The following is an 11,327-nucleotide window of genomic DNA, read 5'->3' as shown; positions in this document are numbered from 1 at the left end:
ATTTCAAACAAAATGCATTCAAAAGTAACGTAAAAAAACAATTTCAAACAAAATTCACTCAAAAGTAACATAAAAAAACAATTTCAAACAAAATGCATTCAAAAGTACCATAAAAAACAATCTCAAACAAAATACACTAAAAAGAAACAAAATAATGTCATGAAAACTTCTTTCTTTCTTTCTTCTCTCTTTCAAAAACCCTCTAAACTCTAAAGAAAGTTCTCTTCTTTCTTGTAACATGTCTATATTGTATAATTATTGTTATTTTGGAGTCGGTTTCGGCCTAAGTAGGGACATAAACGTAAGTATGTCTAATACATCTTGTTCAGTACAGAACAAGAAATAAAAAACTGCTTGCAATTAGGTTAGATGCGTTTTTATTGAAAGTTAGATTATTGGTGTTACATGTTAGCGCGTGAGTGCGAGAATGAAAGGTATGAATAGAATGAATAGAATGAGTACAATGACAAGAATGAGTAATTGAATGACGTTCCCGCGCCGCTCCGCCAGGTGCGTGAAGTTTGGCGCAGACATCCTCCGGGGCCTTGAAGGAGACATCCTTCAAGATAGGTCTTCTTCCGGGGAGGGAAGAAGGCATAGGCGATTGAGTGCTCTTCGAACGGTTCCATGAGAAGTCACGACGTCAGCGACACGAGGGACATCATCAGGGCCAGGATACAACCTATTGACTCGACCGAGGCGCCAACATAATGGAGGTGTATTGTCCTCCTTTACAAGGACAAGATCGTCGATCTTCAAGTGTCTTGATTGAGTACGCCACTTTGAACGTTGTTGCAATTCCGCAATGTATTCGTTAGCCCAACGTTTCCAGAAATGTTGTCTTATCTGCTCTAGGTATTGAAACCTGTCGAGTCGATTGGTGTTGCAGTCAAGGAAGCTCGGTGACGGTAGTGATGTAAGCGGCCTGCCAATCAAAAAGTGTGCCGGGGTGAGAGGTTGAAAATCATTAGGCGAGGGACTGAGGGGACACAAGGGTCGGCTGTTTAGGATGGCCTCGATTTGAACAAACAAAGAAGTTAGCTCCTCAAAGGTTAAATGACTATTTCCTAAGACCCTACGAATATGAAATTTAGCGGATTTTACTCCAGCCTCGGCTAAACCGTTGAAGTGAGGAGCGTAAGCAGGTGAAAATTTAAAATCGATACCTCGAAGAGCTGCATAATCACAAATAGCGTCAATATTTGACTGTAAAAAAGATGAAATTTCCTTAGACGCGGCAACGAAATTCCTACCGTTGTCACAGTAAATTAATTTAGGCAAACCTCTGCGAGCTATAAATCGTTTTAGTGTTAAAATAAAAGCATATAAAAATACACAAATAACATTTAGTTATTTTACATCCACGGCCCTTTCGATCACTGATTAGGAACGGTCCAGCGAAATCAGTACCAACGGTATGAAATGGAAAACCTGGGTCTACTCTTTCGTTAGGCATATCGCCCATTATGTTACTCATCGTCGTACCTTTAAAACGACGACAAACTAGACAGTTACGAGCTACCTTTCTTGCTAAGTTACGGCCACCGAGAGGCCAATAGCGGTCTCTAATTGAAGCTAGAACTTGTTGGGGTCCAGCGTGTAAAAGACGCTCGTGTTCATTTTGAAATTAAAGTTTTGTCAATAGATGATCAAATTTTAAAATAATAGGATGTCGTTTTTCATAAGAATAGGCGGAAGAATCAATTCTACCTCCTGCTCGAAGAAGTGCATCTGCGTCGAGAAAGGGATTTAAGGAAGAGAGAGATGACTTTGTTGAAAGAGATTTTTTACACTTTAACCGACTAATTTCATTAGAAAAGAATTCATTCTGAGCTTGACTGATAATAAACTGTAGGGATTTATTAAGTTCATCCACGTGCAGACAGCCAGTTAGTTTATTTTTAGGATTACGACAGTTGTGTAAAAATCTGAAAACTCTTGCATAAGTTCGTTGTAAGGTACGAAATTTAGAAAATCTTTTAAAATCTACCACAGGAGACGTCGTTATCGTTTCCGCTGATAAAGTAGAAACTGTTTTCAACTCTGGCAAATCGAAAACCGGTGAAATTTCTTGAGGCCATAAATAATCGGGTTGCAAAAGAAAGAAAGAATATCTTGAGTGATCTCGTCATCCCAGCCTATTTTTAGAAACCATAGTTTTTGAATAAGAATTTTTGGTTTTATTGTACATAGGGATAGCAATCCAAGAGGATCAAATATTTTAAATGTAGTAGATAAGATCGATCTTTTAGTGATGTTCTCAGGCGGGGAAAAATTGACTTGAAAATTTAATTGATCTGAAGAAGGAGACCAACCGATGCCCAGAGTGCTTGTAGAATTGCTGATAATTAAGTTACCTTCTTCTGGATTTATCGAATCGGACATAAACAATTTGGGAACGTTAGACCGGTATTTTCTTAAATTAAAACAACCTTTTTTCAGTTCATCTGACACGGCGCGCTGAATGTGACGAAGCTCCGCGATGGAGTCAGAGCCTGTAAGCAAATCATCACAGTAAAAATCCTGTTGTATTATATTTTTTATTTTATCGTCGTCACATTCCTCGCCCAACTGCCAGATGCATCTAGTACTTAAAAAACTCGCACTGGAAAAACCGTATGTCACCGTATTTAAGCGTAAAGTACGTAAAGGGTCATTTTCGTTTTCCCGCCAAAGAATAAGTTGTAGGTCACGATCTGACTCTCTTAAGCTAACTTGACGATACATCTTCTCTATATCGCCCGAGATGATATATTTATACTGTCGGAAGCGAATTAAAATGTTGAAAAGTGAATCTTGTATTGTAGGCCCTATCATTTGTAAGTCATTTACTGACAAACCTGACGTAGAACGAGCCGACGCATCGAACACGACACGTAATTTAGTTGACTCGCTCTTTTCTCTGATTACAGGATGATGGGGAAGAAAGAATGAATTAATAGGTTTAGGTACTTTAGATTCATTTAAGTGACCAAGCTCGGCATACTCGCATATGAAATCGGCATAGGCTTTTTTAAGCTCTGGTTGCCGTTTGAACCGCGCTTCTAAATTTAAAAACCTTTTTTTGGCTAGTTGATAAGAATCACCTAAACAGTCTCGATCATCACGGAGCGGTAAACTGACGCAAAACCGACCGTCACTTAAACGCGTAGTAGTGGAAAGGAAATGCTGTTCACATAATTTTTCCTCTTGTGTTAGGGGCTTATTGTGGGGAAAACTTTCTAATTCCCAAAATCTTGACAAGGCCTTTTCGAAATTACAATTTTCATGTTGATCTATAGAGAAATTATTAGAAAAATTATCATCCTTTAGACAGAAGTTACATGTTGATGAATTATTTGGAATAGAAATTTTAGATAAATTAGGTAGGGGACCAGCAACAAGCCAACCAAGTTTAGAGCTACGAAGATTAGGGGTTTTAATTTGGTCCCCTAGACAGCGCTGCTCTGAGCCTATCAGGTCCCAGAATAGGTCAGCGCCAATGAGCATATCAATAGGAGATGGTTCGTTAAAACTAGGATCCGCTAATTCAAGCTTAGGTAAATTTATGTCTTTGTAATCAAAATATATCTTTGGCAAATTGCTGGATATTACAGGCAAAACTAAACAACTCATTGTTACATTGAAAGAACTATTATTAGATTGTAATTGTAAAATGCATCTTTTTGTATTTAGGTTGACTTGAGCATTACCAATACCAAGTATATTAACGTTTGAAGGCTGAGGAGTCAAGCTCAATTTTTGTTGGACCGACTCGGTTATAAAAGAAGACTGACTCCCGCAATCAAGTAAGGCTCGCACTGTAATAGATTTTTTAGTTATGGGATTAGATACTAAAACCTTGGCTGTACACAACAACACTTCAGTAGAAGACAAGACGGACATTACTACCGATTGAGTAGACGGAACGCTGTCACTAGAATTTTCACATTCTTTAATAATATGTAAAAGTGAATTATGACGTTTTTTACAAGATCGACAAGAACCTGGAAGCTTGCAGTTCTCATCAACATGACCTGATCTCAAACAATTTTTACATAATTTCAATGTTGCTACTATTGAGTTCCTGTCTTCTGGTGATTTGCCCTTAAATGAATAACATTCGTATAGACGATGGTTACCCTTACAATATACACACTCGAAAGTTTTACTGGAATTAGAAACAGCGTCTTTAGAAGTAACTACAAAAGACTTAGTTTGCATCTTATTGTTAGGTGCAGTAGAATTTGTATATTTAATTTTGTTTTGTTTTTCTTGTTTATTGCGATGCACAATCTCTAAAATATCTGCACGTTTTCTTAGGAAAGCAAAGAAGTCACTAAGCGTAGGTATATCGGACAGATTATTCCTATGTTCCTCCCATTTAAAAGATGTAGCACTGTCTAACTTTGCTGTAACTATATAAATTATTAAAACGTCCCACTTGTCAGTAGGTAGGCCCAGTGTACTGAGGGCGCGCAAGTTTTTAGTAATGTGATCAGTGATGAAACGAAGTGACTTGTCAGTCTCGCGGACGTATTCAAAATTCAATAGTGATTTTAAATGATTGTTGATCAATTGTCTTTTGTTATCAAAGCGTTCACATAAGAGTTGCCAGGCTTGTGAATAATTAAGATCTGAAACTTCTAAGTTACTAATGACACGGGCGGCTTCACCTTCCAAGTAAGAATTAAGATAATGAAATTTGTGAATATTTTTAATTTTAGAATTTTCATGAACTAAAGAACTAAATGTTTCCTTAAACTCCAACCACTTGAAATATGTTCCATCGAAACTCGGTATTTTTATTATAGGTAATTTAAAACCAAGCGTTTCATAATCATCCTTATGTTGACAAGAATTATTAGAATGATTTGAAGAATTTGAATGAATTTCACAATTAGCTGACTTGGAAGTTGAATACGTTTTTATTATATTTTGAGCCAGAGAAATGTAGTGATCAAAGTCTTGCTCAAAAATATCGCGAGTAGTCAATTCAATTTCTTGATTTGAAATGTTTAAAAATTCTATTTGGTTTTGCAACTCTTCGAACTCGATAAACAAAGCTTCAATTCTAGATAATTTCATCGCAAGCTCAGTTAATTCTACATCTGAAATAGATTCTGAAGTTTTTAAATTATCGATAAAATTCTTAAATTTAGTTAAACGTCCTTTTATATTGCTACGTTTAATATTGAGAACCTTAAGTTCTTTAGATTCGGTTTCTGTAGACATTGCGATGAAATAAATAAATAACTAATGAATGTATTAAAAGTGGAATGTAAGTTAAAATTGCATACGATACGCTCCTCGCTTCGTAGTCAGCCGCAGCCTCGCGCGACTGTTCGCACACGCACGTATGGTCACTTGAGTGAAGAGCACAGGTAGCTGCATACACGTAGACAAAGGGTGACGTCACGCGAGTCGACTGTTGTTTGTCCGATGCGTTGATAATGGCTGGAATTGATATAATAAAACGATTGAAACAATTTTACGATTTACTAGGAAATATGATGATTCTTAGCGGCAAAAGCGCGTTTATCTGTTTAATCAATGATGGGTTTCTATAATTTTATATACAAATGGGCAAAATTAATTTATTTTAACGCTAAATTAAATGAAATAAGCTGATAAGCAGCGAGGAGCAATATAAATAAAGCGAAATACGCTGCAATGCAAGCGTGATTTTAGCGGTTATTAGAATGAATGAATGAATGGGTCACAAAGAAATGCGCACGCGGCATGACTTTCAACTTTGATCATAGATGAATATAGCAATTTGATAATTTAAATTTGTTCAATAATTTAGACACTCGCTATAGCTAGATATGAGCGTAATTAGCGTAATTTGCGTAATTTTTTAAATCACTTAAACACTGAAAAGCCAAAATATTTGTTTGCAAATCAAAGCACAAGGCAATTAGGAAAGTAGAAAAGGAACGGGCTCACTTGAGAAAGGCAGGAAGCAACAAAAAGAAGGCAGTTCCCTCCAATAGGCGATGCTGGCTGACTTCCACGTAGGCGTGAGGTTCCTTCGGGATGACTGGTTGATATGTAGACCGGCGTGAGGAAGTCTAGTTGCACGTGGTCCGATGTAGTCGCAGCCCTTTGTAGTCCTCCAAGAAGGTATAGAAAGCTGGACGGGTGCACGTGCTGATGACCTTTATTTGTCCTTCACTCGGCGAAGAAGTTTCAAACTTCGAAATAGTTTTTTCTGGCTTTTGCAGGTCCTGTCACGGTCGCCACTTTGTTCAGTACAGAACAAGAAATAAAAAACTGCTTGCAATTAGGTTAGATGCGTTTTTATTGAAAGTTAGATTATTGGTGTTACATGTTAGCGCGTGAGTGCGAGAATGAAAGGTATGAATAGAATGAATAGAATGAGTACAATGACAAGAATGAGTAATTGAATGACGTTCCCGCGCCGCTCCGCCAGGTGCGTGAAGTTTGGCGCAGACACATCTCAAATATAAAATGTCACCTATTTACTTCGGCCGACACCGACTGCGAAATAACAATAATTATACAATATAGACATGTTACAAGAAAGAAGAGAACTTTCTTTAGAGTTTAGAGGGTTTTTGAAAGAGAGAAGAAAGAAAGAAAGAAGTTTTCATGACATTATTTTGTTTCTTTTTAGTGTATTTTGTTTGAGATTGTTTTTTATGGTACTTTTGAATGCATTTTGTTTGAAATTGTTTTTTTATGTTACTTTTGAGTGAATTTTGTTTGAAATTGTTTTTTTACGTTACTTTTGAATGCATTTTGTTTGAAATTGTTTTTTTATGTTACTTTTGAGTGAATTTTGTTTGAAATTGTTTTTTTACGTTACTTTTGAGTGCATTTTGTCTGAAATTGTTTTTTTTTAAGTTACTTTGAGCGCATTTTGTTTGAGATAGTTTTTTTTGTTTTGAAGTCGGATATTTTTTAGCAACAAATGATGGCGAGACCACCCCGATTAGAACTAAATTACCTCCTTTATCGATTCCAAAGTTCGCCGGTAATTATAACGACTGGATAAGTTTTAAAGATTTGTTTAAGGCTCTCGTACATGACAACGTGCATCTAACAACGATTGAAAAACATCATTATTTAAAAACGAGTTTATCGGGAGAGGCTGAACAACTTCTAAAACATTTTGCACTCACGGAGGCTAATTACGATAAGGCTTGGAGCACACTTGAGAGTAGATATAATAACAAACGTATGATTGTCACTACAATAATTAGCCGCCTTTTAAATCAAAAGAAGATGAATACAGAATGTTTTAAAAGCTTAAAGGAAATTTTAGATACTACGAAGGAATGTTTGAATTCTCTTGATAATCTCGGCGTGGATACCTCCACATGGGATGCAATTGTCGTACATTTAGTTGTATCCAAATTGGACTTAGAAACACACAAACAATGGGAACAGTCACTTGGATCATCTCAAGACATACCCACATTTACCATTTTATCATTATTTTTAGAAAATCGTTTCCGTTCCATGGAGATGGTAAATGTTACCCACAAAAAAGACCAACCGCAGAAAAAGGACTTAGTTAAAAATTATACAAACCAGAAACCCACAAATATGAAGTCATTTGTCACAGAAGTAAGCAGCGAATGCACTTATTGCTCAAAAAACCATTTTTTTTGCCATTGTAAAGAATTCGCCGCATTAGATCTTCCTCAACGTCAGGATTTTATTAAGAAGAATGGCATTTGTTTTAATTGCCTTGTAAAGGGTCGCTCCGTTAATGCGTGTAGACAGAGCACCACCTGTAGAAAATGTAGTCGACGACATCACACTCTGTTGCACTTCACAAACCCTAACAAGACCACATCAGTGCCAGAAAACGATGCAGCAACACCCAGTACACCTGAAACAAGTCAAACCACATCAACCGTCGTTTACAAGACTGAGGTTGACAGCAACAGTGAGGAAGTAATATTGGCAACCGCACGAATTGCAGTTAAGTCGAGGAACGGCGACACGATAGTCTTGAGAGCACTGATTGATCCGTGCTCGCAATCAAACTTTGTTACTGAAGCGGCAGCTCAACTGCTTAATCTCGAGCGCACTTCGATCAGCGGAAAAATTACTGGCATCTCATCTATACCGCTGACAACCAAGTCACAAGTTACGTTGAACTTTCATGCTATCAGAAATCCATCACACATGATCACAGCTAAGGCGTACGTCCTTAGACGAATATATCAAGATTACCATCACAAGAGCTCCCATCAGATACCTGGCCTTCTTCTGAGATTTCAGATCTTGCGGATCCACACTTTCACAAACCAGGATCTATTGACGTGCTATTAGGTGGAGTTGTATATGCGCACATTATTCTTGACGGAATAATAAAACGCCATGAGTCTCTGGTCGCTTTGAACTCAAGATTGGGCTGGCTGGTAAGCGGCGAAGTGGCGCAGTCTGGCCATCAGTCACACAAAGTAGTTGTTATGCACACACAAGTCGAAGTTGATCAGTTACTACGTCAGTTTTGGGAGATCAATGAAGATTCACCAAACGTGAAGCCTCTGTCAAAAGCTGAAAGACAGTGTGAAGAGCATTTTAAGAAAACTCACACTCGAAACACTGACGGTCGATATAAGGTTCGCCTACCCTTCAAGGACGAAGACGCTCCAAATTTAGGCAACTCCAGACAACTTGCTTTGAAGCGCTTACATCAGATGGAGAATAAGTTTAAGCGAATACCCGAATTTCACGAAGAATACTGCAAGTTCATGAGGCAATATGAGTCACTCGGTCACATGGAGATAGTACCTGAAATAGAGAAGAAGAATAGAGCTTATTACTTACCACATCATGCTATTCTTCGTGCCTCGAGCCTCACTACAAAGTTGCGCGTAGTTTTTGACGGAAGCGCTAAACCTGTAGACGGAAACTCACTTAACGATGAGTTACTCATCGGCCCCCCGCTGCAACAAGATATACGAGCTTTAGTAACACGGTGGAGACAACATAAGTACTGCCTAGTAGCTGATATACAACAAATGTACCGACAGATACTTATCTCAAAGCAAGACACTGATTACCAGAGAATATTGTGGCGCGAGTCATCGGAAGACCCGATCAGAGAGTATCGTTTACTTACCGTCACATATGGCAGTTCATGTGCTCCATATCTTGCCATCAGGACACTTCATCAACTTGCAGAGGACGAACGTGGAGAGTTTCCTGAAGCTGAACTTCTAAAAACTGATCTCTATATGGACGATTTGATGACGGGCTCATCTACAGAAGAAGACACTCAACGGCTTCAACGTCGCTTAACTGAACTGTTTAAACGTGGCGGTTTTCTTCTTCATAAGTGGTCGTCTAATAGTGAAACGGTTTTAAGTGAGATTCCCGATTCGAAAAAAGCGTTAAAAGGTTCAGTGAATATTAAAATGGATGATTCGGTGAAAGCTCTGGGCATAGCCTGGAAACCACAAAGTGATATATTAGAACTGGTAGTTAACTTACCTCGTGACAACGACGTTGTTACAAAACGAAGTGTGCTATCTGCGATAGCTAAAACGTTTGACCCTCTGGGTTGGCTAGCACCTTGCGTGGTTGTTTTAAAAATATTTATGCAGAAGTTGTGGCTAGCCGGCCTGGACTGGGACTCTGAACTTCCTGAAGACCTGAAAACTGAATGGCAGAAGTACCTGACTAATTTTGAACATATGCAGGCTGAGACGTCAATAAAACCACGCGGTAGGTAACGAACTAATTTATTCAGTGCAAGCGCATACCCGACAAATACCTTACATCTCTCCCCACTAAGCTAATACATTAAATTTGGCCCGCTTTAAAGCACGCAGTGCGCGGGCAGACATCTGGGGTGGCGTAGCCCCCGGCTGCCTCGGAGATAACTCGGTCGCTGCGCGGGGCGACGCCGCCGGGGACTCGCCACCGCTGGATGCCTCATCCATAGGCTGTCCTCCCGACTCCGTACCGACCTCGGACTCCTCGGTCTGTAACTCTAACCCGTTACCCGTAGACGTGTGGCTGGTACGGGACAACGAAAACCGTCCCTTGGCTGGGACCACCTGGTCCGCGTGTCTACGCCATTCCACACCATTGCCCAAGGCTACCTTATAGGAAACCGGCCCGGTCCTTTTGACCACCGTGACTTCGGCCCATTTGTTCCCCTTCGATGCATAGTCGCGCGCGAGTACAGTCTCCCCCACGCTAAACTCTCTGAGATGGCCGGCGGCGCGGGCCGCCTGCCGCTCCTGCTTGTCGCGCACAGCCGCTGCGGTGTCCGGCCGCAGCGCGTCTAGCCGGCTGCGCATCCGCCGACCCAGCAGCGCCACGGCCGGCGACACGCCCGTCGTGGCGTGTTCACAGTTGCGGTATTTAAACAAAAATTTAGTCATCCTTGCCCTCGTGTAGTGCTTTTTTAATTGCTTTTTTAATTGTTTTAACGGCATTCTCAGCGGCACCGTTCGCCTGAGGTCGGTAAGGGGCCGAGGTGGTGTGCTTTATGCAATTGTTTTCACAAAAGACTTTAAAATCCTGCGAGAAGAATGGTGGCCCGTTATCGGTCACGAGCTGCGATGGGAGCCCGAAACGTGAAAACACACTTCTAAAAACTTTTATAGTACTCTCTGCACTCGTGTTGCGCATCGGGATCGCCTCTAACCATTTCGAATGTGCGTCTATAATAATTAGATAGCGCTTACCGCCGCACTCAGCGAAGTCAGCGTGGATGCGCAACCACGGGTGCAGCGGGAACTCCCAGGAGTGCAGCGGCGCACGCGGCGGCGCGTCCCGCACGGTGCGGCACGCCGCGCACGCCCTGCACGTCTCCTCTATGTCTCTATCCATGGTGGCCCAGTACACATAACTTCTAGACAAGCATTTCATTTTATTCATACCAAGGTGGCCATCATGAATTTCCTCCAAAACTTTTTGTTGTAAGACAGTAGGAATTACAATCCTATATTTATAAATCAAACAGCCGTGTTCAATTGCGAAATCCTGTTTCCTAGCAAAATAAGGTCTTTCCTCATCGCAACTCGGGGCCGTCGGCCAGCCGAACATAACATAACGCTTAATTTTACATAATAACGCGTCGCGTTCGGTCTCCCTAGCGACGTCCTTATAACCAACGGGTACCGAATCCTCTACTAAGTCTAAATAATCGACCGAGTCCACGGAGCGACCCTCCTTAGCCAAGGGTAGGCGAGACAATGCATCGGCCGGACCGTTGTCCGCCGATCGAACGAATTCGACTTTAAAATCGTATGCGGCCAAGCGTGCCGCCCAACGCTGCAGCCGACTCGCGGCCGTCTGGGGGATACTACCCTTGCCTCCAAAAATGTATGTTAGGGGCTGGTGATCGGTGC

The 11,327-nt window shown here is 40.5% G+C and overlaps 2 protein-coding genes across 2 annotated transcripts; one reads left to right on the top strand and one right to left on the bottom strand.

The window, feature by feature from the left end:
• Positions 1-335: 335 nt before the first annotated feature.
• On the bottom strand, positions 336-8,311 carry LOC123722954. The gene is made up of 5 exons (XM_045685506.1): positions 8,266-8,311; positions 7,792-7,843; positions 5,929-6,140; positions 5,280-5,436; positions 336-925 (listed from the first exon to the last, which is right to left on the bottom strand). Exons 1-5 carry the CDS (start codon positions 8,309-8,311, stop codon positions 562-564), a joined length of 831 nt encoding a protein of 276 aa, XP_045541462.1. The 3' UTR covers positions 336-561.
• A 118-nt stretch (positions 8,312-8,429) lies between these two features.
• Positions 8,430-9,698, top strand: LOC123722953. Its single transcript, XM_045685505.1, has one exon. It carries the CDS (start codon positions 8,430-8,432, stop codon positions 9,696-9,698), a length of 1,269 nt encoding a protein of 422 aa, XP_045541461.1.
• The last annotated feature ends 1,629 nt before the right edge of the window (positions 9,699-11,327 follow it).

This window comes from Papilio machaon, chromosome W (genome assembly GCF_912999745.1).
Source record: "Papilio machaon chromosome W, ilPapMach1.1, whole genome shotgun sequence".
In the NCBI taxonomy this organism is placed as follows: Eukaryota; Metazoa; Arthropoda; class Insecta; order Lepidoptera; family Papilionidae; genus Papilio; species Papilio machaon.
Note: the sequence above shows the minus strand (reverse complement) of the source record. Positions and strands in the feature narration are given on the sequence as shown.